Here is a 22,611-nt window from a genome sequence, read left to right on the forward strand (position 1 = left end):
CCCAGGCACTGTACTAGGAAGGCGAGGCCTTATAGGTGGAGGTGGCAGGTGGGAGCCTCTGGGAGCAGAAGGAGCCCACCTGGGGGGTGCCCACCTGGCCACCAGGGGCTGTGGTGAAACTCCTACCCTGAAAGCAGGGGAAGGCCCCCTTCCAGGCTGGGGCCCTGAGAGGCTGGTTGGAAACCTGTGCTTAGCCCTTCACCCCTGCTTCCTGCCTCACAGCTGGGGGCTGGGAGCAGCCTGGATGCCTGCTCAGCAGGAGTGGTTCTGCCTGGGGAGGGTGGAGGAGGAACTTTCTGGCAAAGGTGGACTGAGACTGCAGGTGGGTTGTAGGACAGGATAGATAGCTGGAGGGTGGCCGTCTCCGAGACCCCTGACCATTCCCTTCCTGCCTGGTCATGTCCTCATGGTCCTGCCTTCACATCTGGGCCTTGGGGACCCGGAGCTGCAGGGGCAGTGGTGTGGCCCGCAGGCCCTCTTACTTCACTCCCCACTCAGGCAGGGCTTTGGGGGCTGGCAGAACGAGACCACGGAGTCCCTGCCCCTGCTCACAGCCAGTGGCGAAGACAGGTGAGTAAGCAGACTAGAACCCCTCATTGGGCTTGCCTCACAATTACGTGAGAGAACACGACACTGGCGTTACTCATGAAGGAGGCCCTGCCTGGCGTGAACAGTTAAGTGCTCAACTACTAGCTGAAAGGATGGCAGTTTGAACCCACCCGGAGGCACCTCGGAAGAAGGGCCTGGTGATCTGCTTCTGAAAGGTCACAGCTGTGAAAACACTATGGACCAGTTCTACTCTGCACACGTGGGGTCACCTCGAGTTGGAGTCCACTTGAGAGGAACTGATAACCACAACAACACTAATAAAAATAACCTGAATGAACAATGAAGTGTAATGTGGTCTACTGGGTGGGATCCTGGAACAGACATTAGCTAAAAGCTAAGACCATCTGAATAAAGCCCAGAGTTCAGTTGACAATAATTGTATCGGCATCGGTTCATGAGCTGTAACAAATGTACCCGACTCACGGAAGGTGTTCATGGTAGGGGAAATTGGATGTGGGGGATATGTGAACTCTCTGCACTATTCTCAATTTGTCTGCAAATCTACAACTGTTCTAACAAACAAAATTAAAAAAAAAAAAAAAGATGAGGCCCCCTCCTCACACACACAGCCGTGCTCACCAGGTGCCAGGCACAGTGCCAGGGGTCTTGCTTGTATTAATTAGCTTGTTCACCCACACAGCCATGCTCTGAGGCAGGGACCCTCATGATCCCCACTTTATAGCACTGATTCATGTAAGTGGCTGGCCCAGAGGACCTGGCAGAGAGCCAAGCTCAGCCAATGCTAGTATCCAGCAGTTACTGTCAGTCATAGCAGCAGGGAGAGCATATGGCTTGATATCCAAGGGTCTGGTTCTAGTCTAACCTCTACTATTTTCTAGCTGTGACCTGGGACACATCTTTTACTTTGCTGAACTTCAAGTTTCCCATTTGTAACATGGGGATGGTATTGCTTACCTTGCAGGGTTGATGGGAAGACATAAATGTAAGAGATCAATGATGTGTGTAATAAATTACACTTGGCCACACTTTAGCGCTTGGTAATGATTAACGGTCGCTGTGACTGGAACTGATGGGGAAAGTGTGGTGGGACAGACACTCGGGAACAGCATGGGGAGAAGTATCTACCCCAGCACTGGAGATGGCAGTTGGGAGTGGTATGGCAGGAAAAAAAAAAAAAAGTGCCACGGAGGCAGCTCCAACTTGTGGCAACCCCATGTGTGTCAGAGTAGAACTGAGCTCCATAGGAGATTCTTTTTTTTTTTTATAACTTTTATTGTGCTTTAAGTGAAAGTTTACAAATCAAGTCAGTCTCTCACACAAAAACTTATATACACCTTGCTACATACTCCCAATTACTCTCCCCCTAATGAGACAGCCCACTCTCTCCCTCCACTCTCTCTTTCCGTGTCCATTTCGCCAGCTTCTAACCCCCTCTACCCTCTCAGCTCCCCTCCAAGCAGGAGATGCCAACATAGTCTCAGGTGTCCACCTGATCCAAGAAGCTCACTCCTCACCAGCATCCCTCTCCAACCCATCGTCCAGTCCACTCCCTGTCTGAACAGTTGGCTTTGGGAATGGTTCCTGTTCTGGGCCAACAGAGGGTCTGAGGGCCATGACCACCGGGGTCCTTCCAGTCTCAGTCAGACCATTAAGTCTGGTCTTTTTATGAGAATTTGGGGTCTGCATCCCACTGCTCCCTCAGGAGCTCTCTGTCGTGTTCCCTGTCGGGGCAGTCACTGGTTATAGCCGGGCACCATCTAGTTCTTCCGGTCTCAGGCTGATGTAGTCTCTGGTTCATGTGGCCCTTTCTGTCTGTAGGAGATTCTTAATGTCTGATTTTTCGGAATTATATCACCAGGCCTTTCCTCCAACATGCCTTTGGGTAAACTTGAACCTCCAACATTTTGGTTAACAGTCAAATTTGTTAACTGTTTGCACCACCCAAGGATTCCATATTGGACTGAGGCAGAAGGAATTTGGGGAAAGCAGGGATGGAGGGCTGGAGGGGAGACAGCCATTCTTAGTAGCAGAGTAGAGAGAGGTACAGTAAATGGTGGACTTCAAGCTGGCTAGAGGTTTGCAAGAGACAGAAGAGCTGGGCTGGGCTGGGGAAGAGCTGGGACTGGAGGCAGGAAGGGGCTAGTGAAGTGTACTTTTACTGAGGGACAATGGGAATATTTTTCATTTTGAAATAATTTCAGACTCACTGAAAATAATTTCCGTATATTCTTCCCTCCATTTTCCCAAATGTTAGTTGTTAACCTTTATTTACCTTTGCCTTCTCTATGTATGTATGTATGTATGTGTGTGTGTGTATCCACACATACACTGGTGGTTTGATTCCCGGCCAGTGCACCTCATGTGCGGCTAGCACCCATCTGTCAGTGGAGGCTTTTGCGTGTTGCTATGATGCAGAACAGCTTTCAGCGAAGCTTCCAGACTAAGACAAACTAGGAAGAAAGACCTGGTGATCTAATTCCAAAAATCAGCCAATGAAAACACTATGTATCACAATGGTTGGATCTGCAACCCATCATGGGGATGGCACAGAACTGGGCAGCATTTAGGTTGGTTGTACAGGGGGCCTCCATGACTTGGCAGCTGAAAATAACAACCTATATACACATACACACACAGTGTTTTTCTATATCACCCATGAGTTGGTTGCATTCATGATTCCCCTCTATCTGTGAATATTTGTGCATACTTTTTAAAGAGCACGTAACCACAGTGAAGCTATCAAAATCAGGGGATCAACATTCATATTATGCTACTGTCTAATCTACAGACCTTATTCAGTATTGACCAATTATCCTAATCATGACTTTAATAGTAAAAGAGAACAGTTCTTTTCCTGGTCTGGGATCCAATCCAGGATCAGGTATTTGCCGAGTGTCTTTAGCCCCCTCCAATCTGGGACAAGAGCTTTCAGTTGGCGGTTCAAACCTACCCAGCAGCTCTGCAGGAAAAATACTGGGTGATCTGCTCCCATAAAGATTACAGCCTAGAAAACTTTATGGGGCAGTTCTACTCTGTCACATAGGGTCTCTATGTGAGCCAAAATCAACTTGATGGCACCTAACAACAACCACCACCACTGGGGACAGCTCCTCTGTCTGTCCTTCATGCCTGTGACAGTGTTGAGGTGTACAGCCCAGTTATTTTGCAGAATGGTGCTCCCTTTGGGTTTGCCTGGTGCATCTTCATGATTAGATTCAGATTGCGAAGATTGACAGGCCGCTCCTGAAATGATGCTGTGTCCTTTTTAGTGCATCCTTTGAGGACACAGCTGGCACTGGTTTGTCCTATTACTGGTGATGCAACTTTGATCACTTGCTTAAGATGGTGTCTTAGTTATCTACTGGTGCTACAACAGAGATACCACAAGTGGGCAGCTTTAAGAAACAAATTTATTCTTCCACAGCCTAGAGGCTAGAAGTCCAAATTCAGGGTGCCAGCTCCAGGGGAAGGCTTTCTGTCTCCGTTGGCTCATCAATCTTCCCCTGGCCTAGGGGTTTCTCAGCACAGGGACCCCAGGTCCAAAGGAAATGATCTGCTCCCAGAGCTTCTTTCTTGATGGCATGAGGTCCCTCTCCTCTCACTTTTCTCTTTTATATCTCAAAAGAGATTGACTCAAGATACAACCTAATCCTGTAGATTGAGTCCTGCCTCATTAACATAACGGCCTCTAATCCTGCCTCATTAACATCGTAATCTGTTGCTTTTGAGTTGATTCTGACTCCTAGCGACTCTATAGGACAAAGTAGAACTGTCCCATAGGGTTTCCGAGTAGCGACAGGTAGATTTGAACTGCTGATCTTTTGGTTAGCGGCCGTAGCTCTTAACCACTGTGATACCAGGGGTTAGGATTTACAACACATAGGTAATTACATCAGATCACAAAATGGGGGGACAACCACACAATACTGGGAATCATGGCCTAGCTAACTTGACACACATTTTTGGGGGACACAATTCAATCCATAACAGATGGTGTCTGCCAGGTTTCCCCACTGTAAAGTTACTATGTTTCCCCCTGTAATTAACCAGTATCTTGTGGGAAAATACTTGGAGACTATGTAATTATCTTGTTCCTCATCAAACATTCACCCAGTAGTGGGATGGTTGCCAACTGGTAGTTCTCTAACTCCATCATTCCTTCCACATTTATTAGTTGGAGTTCCTTTTTTTTTTGTAGTGAGAGTTTTCCCCCATTGTGAGGGTTAACTGGCATATTCCCAGGCTTGAGCCCAGTCCAGGGCCTGGCTCGCCTGCGCTGGCTTCTTGCCTTCCTTCCTAATGGAAAGCTATCAGTCCCCGAGGTGGTGCCCACTGCAGGCATACACAGAGCCAGAGAGAATTGGACCAGGCCGTGGGTAACACTGGATCCAGAAAGTGTTGCTGTGAGGAATTGGGGGTCTCTGGGGTCCAACACTGGAGATTCATTCTGTTCACCAAACATCTATGGGGCCTCCTGCTCTGCTTTGCTGATGAGGAATTAAAACAGGAATAGTCTCTGTCCTCATGAGAGTGGGGAGCAGTTGTGTGAAAAAGTTGTCACGGAGGGCAAGGGTGGCAGTATGTAAAGTGAGGTAAAGATGTGGGAGGCAAGGCTGTGAACCAGTTCGTTCCACTCTAGATATTCTGAATCAGAAGCTACATTTTAACATGATCCCCAGGTGATTCTTTCGTGTAATACATTTTGAGGCCCACTGCTCTTCTGGTGGTTCTTGGAATTGGTTCCTAACCAGCAGCAGTAGCATCGCCTGAGAACTTGTTACAAATGCAAATTCTTAGCAGGGGTTCAAACGTGAAGGAACTGGTTTGAAACTCTGGTGGAAGAGAGGGACCAGCAAAGGCTTCCCAGGGGAGGTGGCCCCTGGCTAGAGTTTTGAAGGGTAAATAGGAGTTCACTAGGAGTCCAAGGGAAGAAATGGTATTCCCAGTATAAGCAAGGGCACAGAAACAGCCTGGTGAGTACAGGGTGCGGGGAGGCAGTAATAAAAACTTGGCTGATGACAGGCTGTGGGTAGGGAGTAGCAGAAATGAAGGTGGAGACCCAGGTGGAGCCAGATCGCTGAGGGCCTTATTGGCCATGTGAGGAGCTGGGCCTCCTCCCGTGGGTGATGATGGCTCCAGTCAGCAAAAGCCAGCCCTCCCACAAGACGTCACGTGGGGCCCTGGCACCCCTCCCCTCTGCTGTGTGTGGGCAACTGAGGGCCTCCTGAGTAAGGGGCTGGAGGATTCCAGGGCAGCCTCACCCACTCCCTGCCATGCATCTCACTTCCTCTCTGGCTGTCTTCTTCGAAGAGGTCATAAAGGAACATGAAAAACCTGCTCCCTAAGGCAGGGCCAGGGGGAAAAGCCCATCTGGGCTGGGACCCATGGCTCAGGAAGACGTGGCCTGTTCCCTCAACTGTGCTGGTGTCTGTTAAACACAGTGATGCCATCATATCCTCTGAAGGCGCCGGCAGGATGAGCAAACCAGCTCCTGGCAAGTCGATGTCAACTCATGGTGACCCCATGTATGTCAGAGTAGAACTGTGCTCCACAGGCTTTTTAGTAGCTGGTTTTTTGGAAGTAGATTGCCAGGCCTTTCTTCTGCAGGATGAGTAAGGAAAGGGGAAAGGAAAAGGCATCCCAGGCCGCAGCCACAGCATGTGCAAAGGCACTGAGGCAGGTGAAGATGGTGAGTGGATGAGGTAGCCATGGCCATAGAGAGGTGGGTGTAGGCACTGGCAGAGGCGGGGCTGGATGGGCAGGGGCCTTGAATGCCGCAGCTAGGCGTCTGGATAGCTCTTGTAGGCGGCAGAAACACAGCGGAGTTCTGTGTGCGAGGAAGTGACAGGCTCAGCTTTGTCTCCTGTGGCAGTGCATAGGACCGATGCAGACATGGCCCCACTTCAGCTCTTTCTGGCTATCATACCATGTTCCAAGCCATGGAGGAGGCTGTGCTTCAGAGACACGGGCCTGTGCCCTGGGGGTGGCTGTGTTTTGCCCCAAGTCTCATGGGTCAGAATGTGGTGTTGAGTTATTGGGCTGGGCAAAGCATGGCTGGGGCTGAAGACCTGCCCCCGTCTTTCCCGCCCGCCCAGGTACTGCTGTTCAGAGAACCAAGGCTGAAGTGAAACTTTTGTGGTCACCCAGCCCCTCCCACCTTGAACCCCTGCCCACCCCCAACCCCTCATCTGTAAGGAGGCCCTGGCAGCTGGGACAAAGCCATCCTCCCTTTTCTCTGCTCCTCAATTCCAGCTGGCAAGGCCTGGCCCCAGGGACTTCCTCAGCTTAGCACCATCGCAGAGGATGACAACAACAGAGGTAACAGTAGCAGCGGGTCCTCCTGTGTCCCACCCTGCAGGCTCTGAGCCAAGTACTTTGTGTGTCGTCTGCTTTAATCCTCACAGCAGAGATGAGGACACAGGCTTGGAGGCAGGGGCACCTGGCGAGGCCCCTCAGCTGCAAGCCCTGCTGCCACCTCACAGCTGTGTCTTGCTCCAAGCACGCCAGCCTCCAGGGCCCTGGGGTCTCCCTCCACCCCACCCTTACACTGTGGTCACTGGACCAGCAGCATCAGCAGCCCCAGAACCTGTCAAAAATGCAAGTTCCCAGGCTCCACCCAGACCAGGTGGATCAGACACCCCAGGGGCAGCTCCAGCAATCTGGGTTTCCATCAGTCCTCCAGGTGATTCTGATGTGTGTTTAGGTTGAGAATTGCTGGGCTATGCGCTTCTTAAAAAAAAAAAAGAAGTTGCCACTGAGTCGATTTCTATTTACAGTAATGCTATAGGACAGAGTAGAACTTCCCCATAGGGTTTCCAAGTAGCAGCTGGTGGATTCAAACTGCTGACCTTTTGGTTAGCGCTTCCAAAGGCCCCGTTGCCCTCGTCTGGACTCCCAACTCCCAGCGCAGGGCCTGACACCTCAGAGGCTTCCACCTTCCTAGATTCAATCTGGGTAGGTGCTGTGAATTGAATTGTGTCCCCCCCTACCCCTGCCACCCACCATATGTGTGTTGGAATCCTGACCCCTATACCTGTAGACAGAATCCTATTTGGAAATAGAGATTTGTTTGCTATGTTAATGATGCTGAAGTAGAGAAAACATATTTTCTTTAGTGTTTTAGTATTGAAGTAGAGAGAATTATTTTCTAATGTTTTAGTATAACTGTATAAGCTAGTCTTTAAAACGTAATTACTTGCTCTGGAATCTGTCCCACGATTGTTCCTTTAAAGAAAAATAACCCAGTGCCGTCGGTAATCAATTTTTAGTTGCTGATTAAACTATGTTCCTTTTTTTTTCCTCTCCCAAGGAAAAAAATACACAAAACTGAGGTAGCTGAACAAAGCTTAGATCCATCTTGTGACAGAAACCAGGATGGCATGAGGAGACTCGCAGGACTTCAATAATAGATCACTTTATCATCATGTCTACCTCAAAGAAAAACCAACGTTTCTGAAAACCTCTAAACCCTGACTTTCCCCCTGTAAAAACCCTCCAATTAGTCCTCTAGGTTTAGGCAGAATTTGAGAGAAATTTAACGCTCTCTGTCTCTTGAATACGGATATTCAATAAAGCCCTCTTACTGCTTACCTCCTCCTGTCTCAGTACTGGCTTTGCGGTAGGCGGCACGAATCCGCAATTTGCGGTAACGTTGCCACTCATTGTAGGGCGAGTCCTAAATCTAATCACTTCTGAGTATGGAAATCCTGGTGGTGTAGTGGTTAAATGCTACGGCTGCTAACCTGAGTATGAAAAGAGCGCATTCAAACACAGAAGCAAACACATACAAGCCAAGGAACCAAGGAACATTTGGGGCAACTGACAAGGAAAAAGTCAACTTGGCAGACACCCTGACTGGACTTTAGCCTCCAGAGCGGTAAGAAGATAAATTTCTGTTCTTTAAAGCCAACCACTTGTGGGATTTGTGTTACATGGTAGAGCTAGGAAACTAAGACACCACTAGGTAACTAGATACATGTCTTCTGGCTGGACGAAGACTCCTGTCCTCTGCTCCCAGTGAGCCAGCCCTCACCCAGGGCCCGCCACTGCTCCTGTCCATTCATGAGGCTCTTCTTCTTGGGGTGCCCAGGGCTGGCTCTTGGCTCCTGAAATTTCAGGGGAAGAGGCACAGGGCCAGCAACTTCCTGCTGCTGGGATCCTCCACCCTGGAGGCTCTGAGACATGGGCTCTCGGAGTATGTGCTGGGAGCGCAGCCAAGCCCCTATGAAAACAAACAGCACTGCAGACTTCTCTGGAAAATGCCTTGGGGCCCTGCTTGTCTGAAGTATATTTTTTGGTTCCTTTTGTTAACTTTTCACACACTATCCTCAGGGAAAGGGTTGGGAGAGGAGCCATGACAGTGATTACAGGTCAGGAAACGAGGCCTGGGAAGGGTCAGAGGAATGAGGGTTTCACCAGGCTGGCCATGAGAAGTTGTGCAGAAGGCTAACTGCACAATCCAGTGGAAGGTGTGCTCTGTCTGCTCAGCCCCACACCGGATGTACTGATGCAGATCTGTCTACAGGGGGTCGTTGTTGGGCACCATTGAGTTGATTTCAACTCATAATGACCCCATGTGACAGAGTAGAACAGACTCATCGGGTTTTCTAGGCTGTAATCTTTATAGAAGCAGATTGCCAAGTCTTTCTCCTGTGAAGCACCTCAGTGGGTTCAAACCCCCAGCCTTTCAGTTAACAGTCAAGCCCGTTGCACCAAGGCTCCTTTATATTGGGGTTGAGGCTGTGCAGAAGGGATACCTTTTAAGAATTCATATTTTACTCTGTGAAGTTATTTGCCCCAGGTCCCATAGCTAGGGAGCAGCAGTGCCAGATTCACATGCTGGCAGTTGGCACCTGCGTCCCTGGGCTTAACCACTGTACTACACTGCCTGCATGGTCTTAGAAGACATCCATGTGTCAGCTCGGTGGGATGTGGCGTGGTGGAGGGGGCTGGGGATTGTCTTAGTATCCAAGTGCTGCTATAACAGAAATACCACAAGTGGGTGGCTTTAACAGAAATTTGTTTTCTCACAGTTTAGAAGGCTGGAAGTCTGATTTCAGGGCACTGGCTCTAGGGGAAGGCTCTTTCCCTATGTCCACTCTGGGGGAAGGTCCTTGTCTCTATTCTTCAGTTTCTTGCTGATCATGTGGCAGGTATCTTTCCCTCCCTTTGTGTTTTACTTGATTGCTTAATCTGCTCTTTTATATCTCAAAAGAGATTGACTCAGGACACACCCTATATTGGTACTGCCTCATTAACATCACAAAGAAAACCCATTCCCAAATGAGGTTATAAACACAGGTATGTTTTTGTCGTTAGTTGCCATCAGGTTGGTTTTCACTCCTAGGGCCAAATGAAACACTGCCTGGTCCTATGCCATCCTTAGACTTGTTGCTATGTTTGAGACCATTGTTGCAGCCACTGTGTCAACCCATCTTGTTGAGGACCTTCCTCTTTTTCGATGGCCATCTACTTTACCAAGGATGATGTCTTTCTCCAGGAACTCGTCCCTCCTGATAACATGTCCAAAGTATGTGAGACCAAGTCTTGTCATCTTCCCTTCTAAGGAGCATTCTGGGTGTACTTCCAACACAGATTTGTTCGTTCTTCTGGCAGTCCATGGTATATTAATATTCTTTGGCAACACCATAATTCAAGGGCATCAATTCTTCTGTCTTCCTTATTCATTGTTCAGCTTTTGCATGCATATGAGAAGAACACTTAATTGTGCTCCTGTGGAACCTGTACATAGACCAAGGGGCAGCTTTTTGAACAGAACAAGTGGATACTGCACGGTTTAAAATCAGGAAAGGTGTGTGTCAGAGTTGTATCATTTCACCATACTTATTTGATCTGTATGCTGAGCAAACAATCCAAGAAACTGGACTATGTGAAGAACACAGCATCAGGATTGGAGGGAAGACTCATTAACAACCTCTGATATGCAGACGACACAACCTTGCTTGCTGAAAGTGAAGAGGACTTGAAGCACTTACTGATGAAGATCACACCACAGCCTTCAGGATGGATTACACCTCAACATAAAGAAAACTAAAATCCTCACAACTAGGCCAATAAGCAACATCAACAAAAATCCTCACAACTGGACCAATAAGCAACATCATCATAAATGGAGAAAATATTGAAGTTGTCAAGGATTTCATTTTACTGGGATGAGCAATCAACGCCCATATAAACAGCAGTCAGGAAATCGAATGACATATTGCATTGGGCAAATCTGCTGCAAAAGGCTTCTTTAAAATGTTAAAAAGCAACTCGTCACTTTGAAGACTAAGGTGCACCTGACCCAAGCCATGGTATTTTTAATTGCCTCATATGCATGGGAAAGCTGGATAATGAATAAGGAAGCCCAAAGAAGAATTGATGCCTTTGAATTATGGTGTTGCCGAAGAATGCTGAATAAACCATGGACTGCCAGAAGAATGAACAAATCTGTCTCGGAAGAAATACAGCCAGAATACTCCTTAGAAGGGAGGATGGCAAAGCTTTGTTTCACGTACTTCGGACATATTATCAGGAGGGATGTCCCTAGAGAAAGACATCATGCTTGGTAAAGTAGAGGGTCATTGAAAAGAGGAAGACCCTCAACAAGATGGATTGACACAGTGACTGTACCAGTGGTCTCAAACACAGCAACAACTGTGAGGATGGCGCAGGACCAGGCAGTGTTTCATTCTGTTGTACACATAATTGCTATGAATTGAAATCAACTCGATGGTACCTAACACAACAACAGCAACAACAACATGAGGGGACTGAAAACACCACGGCTTGGATCAGGCGCACCTTAGTCCTCAAAGTGACATCTTTGCTTTTTAACACTTTAAAGAAGTCTTTCGCAGCAGATTTGCTCAACGCAATAACCACAGGTATAGGGTTAGCATTTTCCCCTGCATATTTTTTGAGGGACACAATTTGATTCCCAACAGGGGCGTTTCCCCAGGGTGGAATGGAACATCCCCGACTTCTAGGGAGGGCAGCCAGCTAGGCATTCTCTTTTGGAAGGCTGAGCCCTCTTGCCTGGAGGACAGGAAGAATTGTTCTACTGCTAATGATTTGGATAGTCAGGGCCTTTACTGACATGCTCTCTGGGGCTATGGTGAGAGGAAAATTAGGAGCTCCAGTGTACCAGGAAGAAGATGGTGGGGGCGGAGGGGAGAAGGGGGCAAAGCCCAAGGCAGGGGTTTCACACCTGGTGAGGGACCCGAGGGAAGGGCTGTGCAAGGGGACTGTTGCCCAGGAACCCTGTAGTGTGGAATCCTGTTAACCACCAGCCACCCTGTCTTGCTAGGAGTGGGAACTTCACACTCAATAAGGGCAGGCTACCCCATGAAGACCCCAGTGGAAGGAGAAGTGGGGGCCAATGGCTGGACTCTGGGGGTTTGGGGTGGGGAGTGCGGCTTACCAACATAACAAAGAAAACTGTATTCCCAGACAAGATTACACTTGCCAGTACAGGGGTAGGATTCTACCACATATTTGGGAGGGATACAACTCAATCCATAACACTGGCTTTCCAGGGATTTTGGTTGAGAATTCCACAATAATTCCTCATCCCCAAAGCCTCAGGTACTAGGTTGGCTTGATGACTGTGACTCAGCTGGTCTTCACGGGTGAGTGGTGGGAACCTGGCTATACTGCCTGTGTCTTCACACTCCAGCCCTGAACCCAGAAGGAGTTACGGCAGCCCCCACAGTATCACTCACCCATGACCAGAGCACCCCTCTCTGGACATCATGCTGGCCACCACTCCAGATCTCCGTGTCACTACAACACGCCCTCCTTTGCTGCCCCCAGACCTTCTAACCTACCATTGCCCCCCGCCCCTGCCACCTGATTTGCATTACAGCGAGCAGATGCAGGGACCTGCCACCCCATCACAGGGCTGCTAAAATCTCCTGCAAACAAATTCATTCCTTCTTGCATTGAATACCTGTCTTAGTCATCCAGTGCTGCTATAACAGAAATACCACAAGTGAATGGCTTTAACAGAGAGAAATTTATTCTCTCACAGTCTACTAGGCTACAAGTCCAAATTCAGGGCACTGGCTCCAGGGAAAGGCTTTCTCTCTGGCTCTGGACGGAGGTCCTCATCATCAGTCTTCCTTTGGTCTGGGAGCATCTCAGTGCAGGAACCTCAGGTCCAAAGGATATGCTCTGCTCCCAGCACTGCTTTCTTGGTTGTATGAAGTCCCCATGTCTCTCTGCTCGCTTGTCTCTTTTCTATCTCAAAAGAGCTTGGCTTAGTCTTGTAGACCTCATCAGTATAATTGCCGCTAGTCCATCTTATTACCTTATAGTGATAGGATTTACGAAATATAGGGAAATCACATCAGGAGATAAAATGGTAGACAATCATACAAGGGAATCACGACCTAGCCAAGTTGACAGATATTTTGGGGGGACACAATTCAATCCCTGACAATACCCAAATATAAGCGGGGGCCCCGTATGGGCCAGTCTCTGCAAGGTGATCCCAGGGAAAGACGGCCAGGCCAGGAATCAAACATAATTTAAAAGGAAAGTCAGTTCCTACCTGCAGTTGGGGTGAACTTTAAAGGAGATCTAACTCACACCCACATTTCTCAAAAGGCTCTCTCTTCCCAGTGAAACTTGCCCTATAGCCTGCCTTGGAGGATCTTCAGTCTTTCTCCCTGCTCTCCTCACCCTTCTCTCAGCTCTTTATTAGGTAGATAGACTTAGCTTCTGACTTTTTTTCCCCCCTCCCTTTACTCTTTCACGGGAGGGCAGTGATAGTTCAGTGGTATAACTCTTGCTTTCCGCGCAGCAGACCTGGATTCGATTCCAGTCAATGCACGTTAACACCCCTGTCAGTGGAGGCTTACGTGTTGCTACGATGCCAAACAGGTTTCAGTGGAGCAGCCAAACCAAGACAGACTAGGGAGAAAGGCTGGCAAATGACTTCCAAAAATCAGCCAATGAAAACCCTATGGATGACAATGATCTAATCCCTTTGTTTATGGGGTCACCATAAATCAGGGGCTGATCCGCCAGCAGCCAGGAAGAATGACAACAGCACTCTTTCTGGAGTCCCTGGGTGGTGCAAATGGTTAACATACTCGGCTGCTAACTAAAAGGTTGGAGGTTCCAGCCCACCCAGAGACACCTTAGAACAAAGTCTTGGAGATCTACTTCTAAAAAATCAGCCACTGAAAACCCTATGGAGCGCAGTTCTACTCTGACACATGTGGGGTTGCCATGAGTCGAAGTCAACTGAACGGCAACTGGTTTTTACTCTTTCTATAAAGTTTCCATTGCAGAAAGCTCTGGAAGCGGCCTGGTCATGATTACAGTCTCCTTAGAGGTTAGGTGAGAGTCCGAGTGGTCAAAGATAAACAGTCTTCCCAGTGAGTGAGGGGGAAGGGAGGGAAGGAAAAGGGAGGAAGATTGTAACATGGTTCCCTACAGTGCAGTGAACTACTTCCTATGGCCCTTCTAGCCATGGTCTTCGTGACTCAGATAATGACTGAGTGGGACCATACAAATAAGGCATACGGATCCTGTAATGGTTGGGGTTATGTGGCAACTTGGCGACACCATGATTCCTGGTATTGTATGGTTGGCCTCCATTTTATGTATTGTAAATCCTAGCCTCTACATGTTAATGAGGCAGGATTGGTGTGGGGTGGATCTTGAGTCACAGCCTTGCAGGCGGGCATGACTCAAGTCCCACTCTTACTTACGTTATGCCCTTCCCTGGGGTGTGACCTGTGTCCAAGGTATATATATGTGGATGCCCTAGTGGGGCTCTTTCTCTCTGCATCTGGATCCCGCATCTGGTTTGTGATTGTCTAACCTTTGGTTCTTGGGACTTGAGTCAGAGGCCTGCCGTCTGACCTGCTGATTCTGGAATTCACCAGTCTCCACAGCCCCAGGGGCCAGCGGCCTATCGTGTGACCTGATTCACCAGTTTCCAAAGACTTGTGAGCCAGCAGTCTGTGGCCTGACCTGCCGGTTTGCGTGTTTGTCAGCCCCTACAGGCATGTGGGTGGGGAGAAGCCTATGTCTGATCTTGGATTTGGGACTTGCTAGCCTCCACAACCTCATGAGCCATTTCCTTGATATGGTTATGAGTTCTGTGAGACTTTGCAGGAAATTATGGACCCCAAAGACGGGAGGGAGAGTACCGAGGGGAGGAGGAGTAGTTGATGTTAGAGATGATGAGTGGTACAGTAGTTTGGAAAAGCTGGACATTTGGGACATCTTTAACTCCCACTTCATGGGAACCAGCTTATAAATTATCCACTGACTCCCGTTAATAAAATATTATCCCCATCACCCAGTCATAACATGTTATTCATTCTTCCCATATAACAGCAGTCTCTCAGTAAGAGTTTATGACATGCCAGAAAGGGCCACATGAACCAGCGACCACATGATCCTGAGACCAGGAGAACTAGATGGTGGCCGGCTACAACCGATGACTGCCCTGACAGGGAACACAACAGAGAACCCCTGAGGGAGCCGGAGAGCAGTGGGATGCAGACCCCAAATTCTCATAAAAAGACCAGACTTAATGGTCTGACTGAGACTAGAAGGATCCCAGTGGTCATGGCCCCCAGACCTTCTGTTGGCCTAGGACAGGAGCCATTCCCGAAGCCAACTCTTCAGACATGGATTGGACTGGACGATGGGTTGGAGAGAGATGCTGGTGAGGAGTGAGCTTCTTGGATCAGGTGGACACTTGAGACTATGTTGGCATCTCCTGCCTGGAGGGGAGTTGAGAGGGTGGAGGGGGTTAGAAGCTGGCGAAAAGGACACGAAAAGAGAGAGTGGAGGGGAGAGCGGGCTGTCTCATTAGGGGGAGAGTAATTGGGAGTGTGTAGCAAGGTGTATATGGGTTTTTGTGTGAGAGACTGACTTGATTTGTAAACTTTCACTTAAAGTACAATAAAATTAAAAAAAAAAAAAAAAGGAGTTTATGACATGCCAGGCCTTGTATCAAGCCTATGCCTAAATGGAAGATTCTCGTGATGTCAATACCAGGGATGCCCTTGTTCCGACATGGAGGTATTGAGTTCTTAACATATTTTTATTGAGTATCTACCAGGTGCTGCAGATGTAAAGACTGAAGGTCCCTGAGCTCAGGAAGCTTGGTTAGCAAACAGAGTAAAGAGTTAGAGAACAAGTAAATGCAAACATACAGCTCAATCGCCTCTTATCCCAGGGGTCTGAGCCCATTTTAAAGAAAAGCTGTATAGACCTGGCCCTACAGCCTACTCTGATTTTTTCCCCCAGAGGGGAAAGAAGCTGGTTCTTACTGAGCACCTACTGTGTGCTGGGGACTTTCAATAACCCTCGTCATAGTCTGTGAGGATGACGTTATTGCTCCCAATCACAGATGCTTAGCAAAGGGCAGTCACTTGCCACCCACCTGGGGTGCAAAGGCAGGACTAGCAGCCGGGTCTTCTGCATTCTTCCCACCGCCCCCCTGCCTTCCTCGGGGTCCCTCGTGGACAGGTGCCCACACTGCCCAGGGGCCTCGGAAGAGTGTGGGAATTTCTCCTCTGAGGATTATGAGGTCAGAAGAGGATGGCACAGGGACAGTGGACGGATGGACATCTTCTAGCTCATGCACACCACTTACACACTGGTCACCCCTACACATACTTGGGCTCACACTTTCTTGCGCACACACACACCTATCGCTTGTACTGACCCCTGGTCTTCTGCAAAGTCCCTTCATGAAGGGAGAGTGTGGTGGGCAGGGCTACCCGAGACTATCTCCCTTCCCCATTGATGGAGATTAACTTTATCCGAACGCCAGAGTGACAACTAACTCTCTGGCTGTCCCCGCCTTTCCCCCCACCTCCTCACGTGTGCACGAGTGCGCGCACGCACACACACACACACACACAGGCACACACGCACTCTGGCTGACAGCGACTTCCTTCCTCAGCCTTACTCCCTGGCCTCTGCCCTGTGTCTGCAGTCCTGTGGCTTTGGGAGCTGACAGCTGGTGGGCTGGAACCCAGCACTCCCTTGGTGCTCAGGTAAGGAAGGATGTAGCCCAGGGGTGGGCAGTCTTGGTCCTCTCAGGGCACACAGGGAGAAGTCACAGTTTTACCGGGAGAAAGGGACTGGCAGAGGGTTGAGTTTACCAAAGACTGGAGGGGACCTGCTGCCTGGAGGAGGAAACATGATGACATTATCTTAGGCATTAGCTAGATCCCAGGCACAATGGTGGACCATTAAGCCTTCCCTTTCAATATTTACAAGCAATCTGGGTGGGTGGATTATAGAACAGGCTTACCCAGTGCCGTGGAGTCGATTCCGACTCATAGCGACCCTATAGGAGAGAGTAGAACATCCCCATAGAGTTTCCAAGGAGTACCTGGCGGATTTGAACTGCTGACCCTTTGGTTAGCAGCCGTAGCACTTAACCGCTATGCCACCAGGGTTTCCAACCACAGGCTTAGTTAGGGTAAATGACCCAAGTTCAAGTGCCATGGAGCAGAGGGGCTGGGATTCAAACCCAGGTCTCTGACTCTAGCCCCTTGTTGAAGCAGGGCCCTAGCTGCTGGATCCCTGAGAGTTCTGGGGGTTTGGAGACCATCTCCATGCAGCCAGAGGGACTGAGTTAGATGGTTCCTACAGGACAGGGCAGGACCGTGCTGAGTACCCCCATCGGATGTGGGAATACAGGTGCAGAGAGGGGTTGGCACTCACCTGTCTGCTGGGAGTGGAGTCTAATTCCACCCCTGCAGCTGGGGAACACGGGGCAAGTGGTTGTGCCTTTCCAAACCTCAGTTTCCCCATCTGAAAAATGAGCTCTCGTAAGGTTATTATGAGTGAAATTGCTCTGCAAACTCTAAAGCATAGGAAGTGTGACCACTCTTGGGGCACATAGGCCCAAATGCTCCCCTCCAATCTACCTTCAGACTGCCAGCTCCGATGGGCTCACCTGCCAGGAAAATTCTGACTTGATATCTTAGGAGCCCACCCTAGAAAGGACTGTGGTCTCTGGAAAGGTGAGGATTTCCTTATCCTGGCCATCAGTGTAGGCGCTCCTTGGAAACTCTGTGGGATGGTTCTACTCTCTCCTGTAGGGTCGCTATGAGTCGGAATCGACTCGACGGCATTGGTTGGGTTCTGGGGCCAACAGTGTATGCTCTGGAAAGACCAGTACTGAAGACCCACCCCTCTTCTTCCCTCCTCCTCCATCCTCTCGTGTTTTGAGCAGAGGAAAGAGCACAAAAAACCCCACAAAAATCCAAAACCAAACTCCATTGCCGTAGAGTTGGTTCCGACTCATAGCGACCCTGTAGGACAGAGTAGAACTGTCCCATAACTGTTGCTCTTCTACATGCTTGTTTTGTTTGGATGGCTCTGAGCAAGTTAAACTCTTGAGTATCAGTTTCTTCATCCGTAAAATGGGGGTAGAGAGCAGTACAAGCACCTTCTTCCTGGAGCCTACGTAAAGGACCTACCACAGTCCCTGCTGTGTCCTGGGTGCCCAGGGCAATCTTCGTTCCCATCCCTGCTGTCCATCCCCTACCTCCTACAGGGAGTCCCCACCCTGATTTCCTCAGCCCTCACTGAACTCAACCAGTTTAGGTCCAGTGGTCTCTCCGGTTCTTAGTGAGGCTGTGGGCATGCAGGTCCAGGGTGCCTGCACGCCCACCAGAGGGCTTCTCCAGCACCTACCCAGAGTAATTGCTCAACAAATGTATGCTTTGAATGAGAGAGTGAATAAATGAATGAACAGGGGTGGGTCCCTGGCCCCCTGTCAAATGGGGCAGGCAGGGCAGCTATGGCTACCTCTGGGCAGAGGAGAGGCCCAATCTGGCAGTTCCTCCTGCCCAGCCCTCGCCCTGTTCTTATCTATTTCCTCTCCAGCTATGAGAGGAGAGGCCGGCTCCACCCTGTGCAGTTAACTCACTGGGCCAGCTAGCACTGTGGGAGCCAGGGGCCGCAGAGAGGAGCTGCAGAGATGTAAGGTCTAGGGGTGTTGGGGGGAGGGGTGGCACCCCTAAAGGCATAGAATCCTCCCCTCCCCCCCATCCCCTAGTCTAGCCGAACCCTTCTGTCCCTTATCATGAGTCTTGCTCATCTCCCAGGGCTCCGGGCATTGGGAAAAGTCCTGCATGGTTAATCTCCTTCCTATCTCTCCTTTGTGCGCTTGAGCTAGTTGCTTAATGGTAAGCACATTGACATGTATTAGCACCCAATGGTTTGTGCTCAACTGCTAAGACCTGGCGGCACGACCACCAAGCGCTAGGCTGCCAACTGAAAGGTTGGCAGTGGCTTCAAAAGATAAAGACCTGGAGATCTGCTCAGCCTAGAAAACCCTATGGGGCAGTTCTACTCTGTGACTTGGGGTTGCGATGAGTGGAAATCGACTCGACAGCACCTAACAACAACTAACCTACAGGTTGGTGGTTTGAACCCACCCAGTGGCACCAGGGAAGAAAGGCCTGCTGATCTACTTCGAAAACCCTATGGAGTACAGTTCTGCTCTGTAACACATGGGGTCGCCATGAGTCAGAATCAACTAGCTGGCAATGGGCTTAGTTTTTTCTTTTTTGCTAATATGTGCCAGGCCCTGTTCTAAATGTTTATTATATATTATACCCGTCGCTGGCGAGTCAGTTCTGATTCATCGCAACCTTACAGGACAGAGTAGAACTGCCCCATAGGGTTTCCTAGTCGGTAATCTTTATGGAACAGGCTGTCACATCTTTCCCCTTGGAGCAGCTGATGGGTTCAAATCCCTGACCTTCTCTTTAACAGCCGAGCGCTTTAACTGCTGTGCCATCAGTGTTCCTTTTTTATATATTAACTCATTAATTCTCCCAAGAACCCTAATGAGCTAGGCACTGCTATGACTCAACCCATGCTACCCACGAGGAGACAGGATCAGGAAGGTGAAATGCCTGCCCAAGGCTGCACAGTGGGCAGGAGGTGGTGCTGGGATGTCAGCCCCCACCTCACTGCCTTTGCTCAGCTTCACTGATCCCCCACTGGCTCATCTGTAAGGTGCATAGGGCAGATACGTCTTTCCTGGCTCCCAGCCCCGCCCCCTCTCAGGTTGCCCTGCACTGCCAACCTCAGCCCCTCCTTCTCCCCGCTGCAGAGTCCTGCGATGGCGACCAATGCCACGAAGCTGCTCTGCCCCCTCCTGGAGCAGATGAGCCAGCTCCAAAGCCACAGGAACTCCAGCATCCGCTACATGGACCACGCGTCGGTGCTGCTGCACGGCCTGGCCAGCCTGCTGGGCCTGGTGGAGAACGGACTCATCCTCTTCGTGGTGGGCTGCCGCATGCGCCAGACAGTGGTCACCACGTGGGTGCTACACCTGGCGCTGTCCGACCTGCTGGCCACCGCCTCCCTGCCCTTCTTCACCTACTTCCTGGCCGTGGGCCACTCATGGGAGCTGGGCACCACCTTCTGCAAGCTGCACTCCTCCATATTCTTTCTCAACATGTTCGCCAGCGGCTTCCTGCTCAGCGCCATCAGCCTGGACCGCTGCCTGCAGGTGGTCCGGCCCGTGTGGGCGCAGAACCACCGCACGGTGGCTGCGGCCCACAGGGTCTGCCTGGGGCTCTGGGCCCTGGCTGTGCTCAACACTGTGCCCTACTTCGTGTTCCGGGACACCATCCCAAGGCGGGACGGGCGCATCATGTGCTACTACAATGTGCTGCTCCTGAATCCGGGGTCTGACCGCAATGCCACGTGCAACTCGCGCCAAGCGGCCCTGGCCGTCAGCAAGTTCCTGCTGGCCTTCCTGGTGCCGCTGGCCATAATCGCCTCGAGCCACGCGGCCGTGAGCGTGCAGCTGCGCCACCGCGGCCAAAGGCGGTCCAGCCGCTTCGTGCGCCTGGTGGCCGCCGTGGTGGCGGCCTTCGCGCTCTGCTGGGGTCCCTACCACGTCTTCAGCCTGCTGGAGGCGCGCGCGCACGCCGACGCGTCGCTGCGGCCGCTCGTGGGGCGCGGGCTGCCCTTCGTCACCAGCCTGGCCTTCATCAACAGCGTGGTCAACCCGCTGCTCTACGTGCTCACCTGCCCCGACGTGCTGCGCAAGCTGCGGCGCTCGCTGCGTAGCGTGCTGGAGAGCGTGCTGGTGGACGACAGCGAGCTGGGCGGCACCGGCAGTAGCCGCCGCCGCCGCGCCTCCTCTGCTGAGTCTTCGCCGGGTCCCCGTCGCCTGTCCCAAATCAGGCCCGCGCGCCTCCTTGGCTGCCTGAGGGGCGAGCGCGGCGCGTCCCCGCCCCGGGGCCGAGCGTGCTCCCTGGAGGAGCGGGGCCCGCTGAGCCCGGAGCCCGGCATCGCTTCCCGCTAGGAGGACGCTCCGATTCTCCCCGGACGGCGGAGCTAGCAGCCCGCACCGTGCGCAAAGGCCTCGTGAGCGTACGCGATTTAGATGCAGCTGTCCCGGCCCCAGCCTCAGAGACCCTAACAGGTAGTTGGAAGGACACGACCCAGGAATCTGCATTTTAAAGCGCACCAGACGATGCAGGAAGAAACAAAGCAAGTTACCGCAGCGCTTCAAGAACTTCGATTTGATGCACGCACGGCTCACCCTGGTAGCCGGTTAAAGTGCAGACTCGGATTTACCTGGGGCTGGGGCGGAGGGGTGCTGAGATTCTGCGTTTCTAACTAGCTGCCCCCGGGAGGTCAGGACAGCTGGTCTGTGGACCGCGCTTGGAGTAACACTGGGTTAAAATCATAACACCTTTCAAACGAGGACAGTGGACACCCAAGGGCACTGGGATGCAGTTCCCTGGAGTTCAATGCTTCCACATGACTGGGGAGAAGTTATTTTTATATTCGACCACTAATGTATTTCTGGAGTAGAAAAGTGAGATCTCAGAAATCCGGTTCCAGTCTAACCTTCACTTCAGTCAACATTTATTGAGCTTTATCCCACTCTTGAAGCCCTGGTGGCACCAGTGGTTAAGCGTTCGGCCACTAACTGAAAGGTCGTCAGTTCGAATCCACTAGCCGCTCCTTGGAAACCCTATGGGGCAGTTCTGCTGTGTCCTGTAGGGTCACTGAGAGTCAGAACTGACTAGGGCAACAGGTGTGGTTTGTTTTCGGTATCCTCTTAGGAGGCAGGTACTATTGGTCCCAGTTTTTACAGAGGAGGAAACAGAGGCACAGGGAGTTTAAGTAACTTGCCTAGTTTCATGGCTGATGAGGAAGTCTGCACTCTAACCTCCAACCATTAGATGCTCAATACATACTTGGGAAGCGAAAGAACACCCTTTGGCTTATCCAAGGTACTTATGCTAGTAGCTGCCCTGGGGCCCTGGTTTCGATTTTCTCACTCAGTACTGCCCAGAGCGTTTATATAGCAGAAACAACACAGGGTACCTTGGTTAAATGTTTGTGAAACACTGGGCAATCAGTCTGATGGGCTGCTGCTGAAGGTCTTCTGTCTTCAGTGCTAGGATGCTCACTGCAGCCTCTGAGACCTCAGTCCGTGGCACTTCTAGCTAACTAACTCCTATCCTGAGCCTTGTGCAGGCCTGGTGTTTTGTGGGGTGCCCTCTGGGCAAAGCTGGGAATTGCAAGATCTTTGCAGCGCCCACCAGCCAACCACATAGGCCCTGGGAAGGGCAGCCGTGGCTCCCAGCTTGTAGATGAGAGGGTACCTGGCACCTCCTTCTAGCACTGTACTTCCCATTGCACCATAACTTTTGTCTAGTATGTATTTCCTCGACCCACTGTGGACTTGGGGACAGAGATGGCCAGTTTTCAGCTCTGCATCCCCAGGACTGGCCTGCAAACGCTGGGTGGGTGGAGCATTAGTGGAACAGCTAGGATGAGAAACACTGGTCTCCCTCAGCATCTGGGTCTCATGCCCCTTCTGCCACCCCCAGGCTGGGGTTCCCAAAGGCTGGGCTGGCTAGCTCCTTGTTTCTGCCCAGTCCTAGCGCTAGGCAGTGCCTGGCCCACAGCTAGCACTCAGCCACCTGAACAGCTGGCATCCCATCTCAACGCCTCACCCCATGCCCCCTCCAGCCCTGACCAACTTTCCTTACTGCACAGCACTTT

General features: G+C 50.8%; 1 protein-coding gene across 2 annotated transcripts; it reads left to right on the forward strand.

Annotated features, from left to right (window-relative positions):
* Positions 1-6,802: 6,802 nt before the first annotated feature.
* On the forward strand, positions 6,803-22,571 carry PTGDR2 (prostaglandin D2 receptor 2). 2 transcript variants are annotated; one of them, XM_064287998.1, is made up of 2 exons: positions 6,803-6,888; positions 19,688-22,571. In XM_064287998.1, the coding sequence occupies exons 1-2, from the start codon at positions 6,874-6,876 to the stop codon at positions 20,891-20,893; spliced, it is 1,221 nt and encodes a 406-aa protein (XP_064144068.1). In that variant the 5' UTR covers positions 6,803-6,873; the 3' UTR covers positions 20,894-22,571. The 2 variants fall into 2 exon arrangements, with proteins under 2 accessions (XP_064144068.1, XP_003419549.2); XM_003419501.4 differs by lacking the exon at positions 6,803-6,888 and adding an exon at positions 16,478-16,604.
* The last annotated feature ends 40 nt before the right edge of the window (positions 22,572-22,611 follow it).

Source organism: Loxodonta africana, chromosome 7 (genome assembly GCF_030014295.1).
Source record: "Loxodonta africana isolate mLoxAfr1 chromosome 7, mLoxAfr1.hap2, whole genome shotgun sequence".
Lineage (NCBI taxonomy): Eukaryota > Metazoa > Chordata > Mammalia > Proboscidea > Elephantidae > Loxodonta > Loxodonta africana.